This window comes from Trypanosoma equiperdum (assembly GCF_001457755.1).
Source record: "Trypanosoma equiperdum strain OVI genome assembly, contig: ctg_194, whole genome shotgun sequence".
Taxonomy (NCBI): Eukaryota; Euglenozoa; class Kinetoplastea; order Trypanosomatida; family Trypanosomatidae; genus Trypanosoma; species Trypanosoma equiperdum.
In genome coordinates this window covers 4,287-5,508 of record NW_027124004.1, presented here as the reverse complement: position 1 = coordinate 5,508, position 1,222 = coordinate 4,287, and the positions used below count along the sequence as shown (strand labels likewise).

The 1,222-nt window shown below is 50.0% G+C and overlaps 1 protein-coding gene across 1 annotated transcript in view; it reads right to left on the bottom strand.

The window, feature by feature from the left end:
• Positions 1-695, bottom strand: part of TEOVI_000053600 (Trypanosome variant surface glycoprotein (A-type), putative) — a gene marked incomplete at both ends in the record, with an annotated part of 723 nt that extends 28 nt beyond the window's left edge. Inside the window, one exon of the mRNA XM_067223735.1 lies at positions 1-695. Coding sequence (XP_067079836.1) covers positions 1-695 — 695 coding nt within the window.
• Between the last annotated feature and the right edge of the window lie 527 nt (positions 696-1,222).

The window sequence follows — 1,222 nt, the reverse complement described above, 5'->3', positions numbered from 1 at the left end:
TTGTCGGTCTTAATTTGGCCTTCCAATTTCTCTAGCGCCACTTTAGATTTTGTCAACTCTACCGCTTGCAGTGTTTGGTAATAATTTAACGCCTGTTGCAGCAGCGTGGGATTGGTAACGTCACCTATATCTGCTTGCTGTGTGAGATCGTCTTTGGTTGCAACGACCTTTTGCTTTTTTACCTTGTCCCATAGCTCTTCCACTTTCTTTAGGTCGGCACCGAAATATTTGTTTTTGAGGTTGGTTTCATGCGAGCTGTTTGTAGTTAGTTTACCCGAGCCAGTCTCTGCCGCCTCCTCAATCTTAAGTGTCGCTACTGCATTGCTTTTGCCTGCCAGTGTCTTGTACGGGTCTTTGTTGTCTGTAAGTAAGCCGGCTGTTTTTTGCTGTCGCGGCGCCCAGGCTGCTTTGGCTGTTTTGCCGAAGATGTCGTCCGCGTGCGGGGTGCCGTCTGTCCCCGCCTTCGATACATCCTCCCTGTTTGGTTGGTTGCTTGCCGTGCCTTTTATTAAGCCATATGCTAAATGCACTTTCGCGTCTTTGTCGCCGATGTAGATGCCAGCAGTGCTTGTCTCACCGTTTGACGCCTTGAAAAGCCCGCATTGGGTGCTTGTCCCTTTCCCGTCCGTTGACCCTACGGCAGTAAGTTTCGGGAAGCCTTTTGTTGCTGATGTGCTCCGCGTTGGTTGTAACATCGGTGCCGGTTAAGCTTATTGCCAGCTCTTTACACCCTTTGCTTTCTGCATCGCCTTTGCCGTCAGCGGCGCCGCCTTCATTGGCTAGGCAATAATTACTGCTGCTTCTCGCGTGTTTAAGGAACTCAATTGCGCTGTCTATTGCATCGCTTAGGTCGTTAGCGTATGCTACTGCTTTTACTGCTTTGGTCGTCAGCGTTGATGTGTCCGTGAGTGCTAAACGCAGTTCCTCCGTTGCAGCCGCCGCTATTGCTCTTGTCGCTGCCGCTTCGGCTCCCGACGCCTGCGTCGCTGCGTACAACAGAAGTTTTATCCGTACTTTGTTTAGTGTTTCAAGATTGCTTAGCTGTCGTGTTATTTTGGCGTGTGCTTGCTGATTTGTCTTTCGCAGGTCCGCTATTAGTTCGCATGTTGGTTGCCACAAGCTTCCTTTTACCGCTAAGTGTGTACTTTTCGATGTTCGAGGAGCTTTCGCGAGTAATGCTACGGTCGGTAGCACCAAGTCTACATGCAAAGGCCGCATCTAT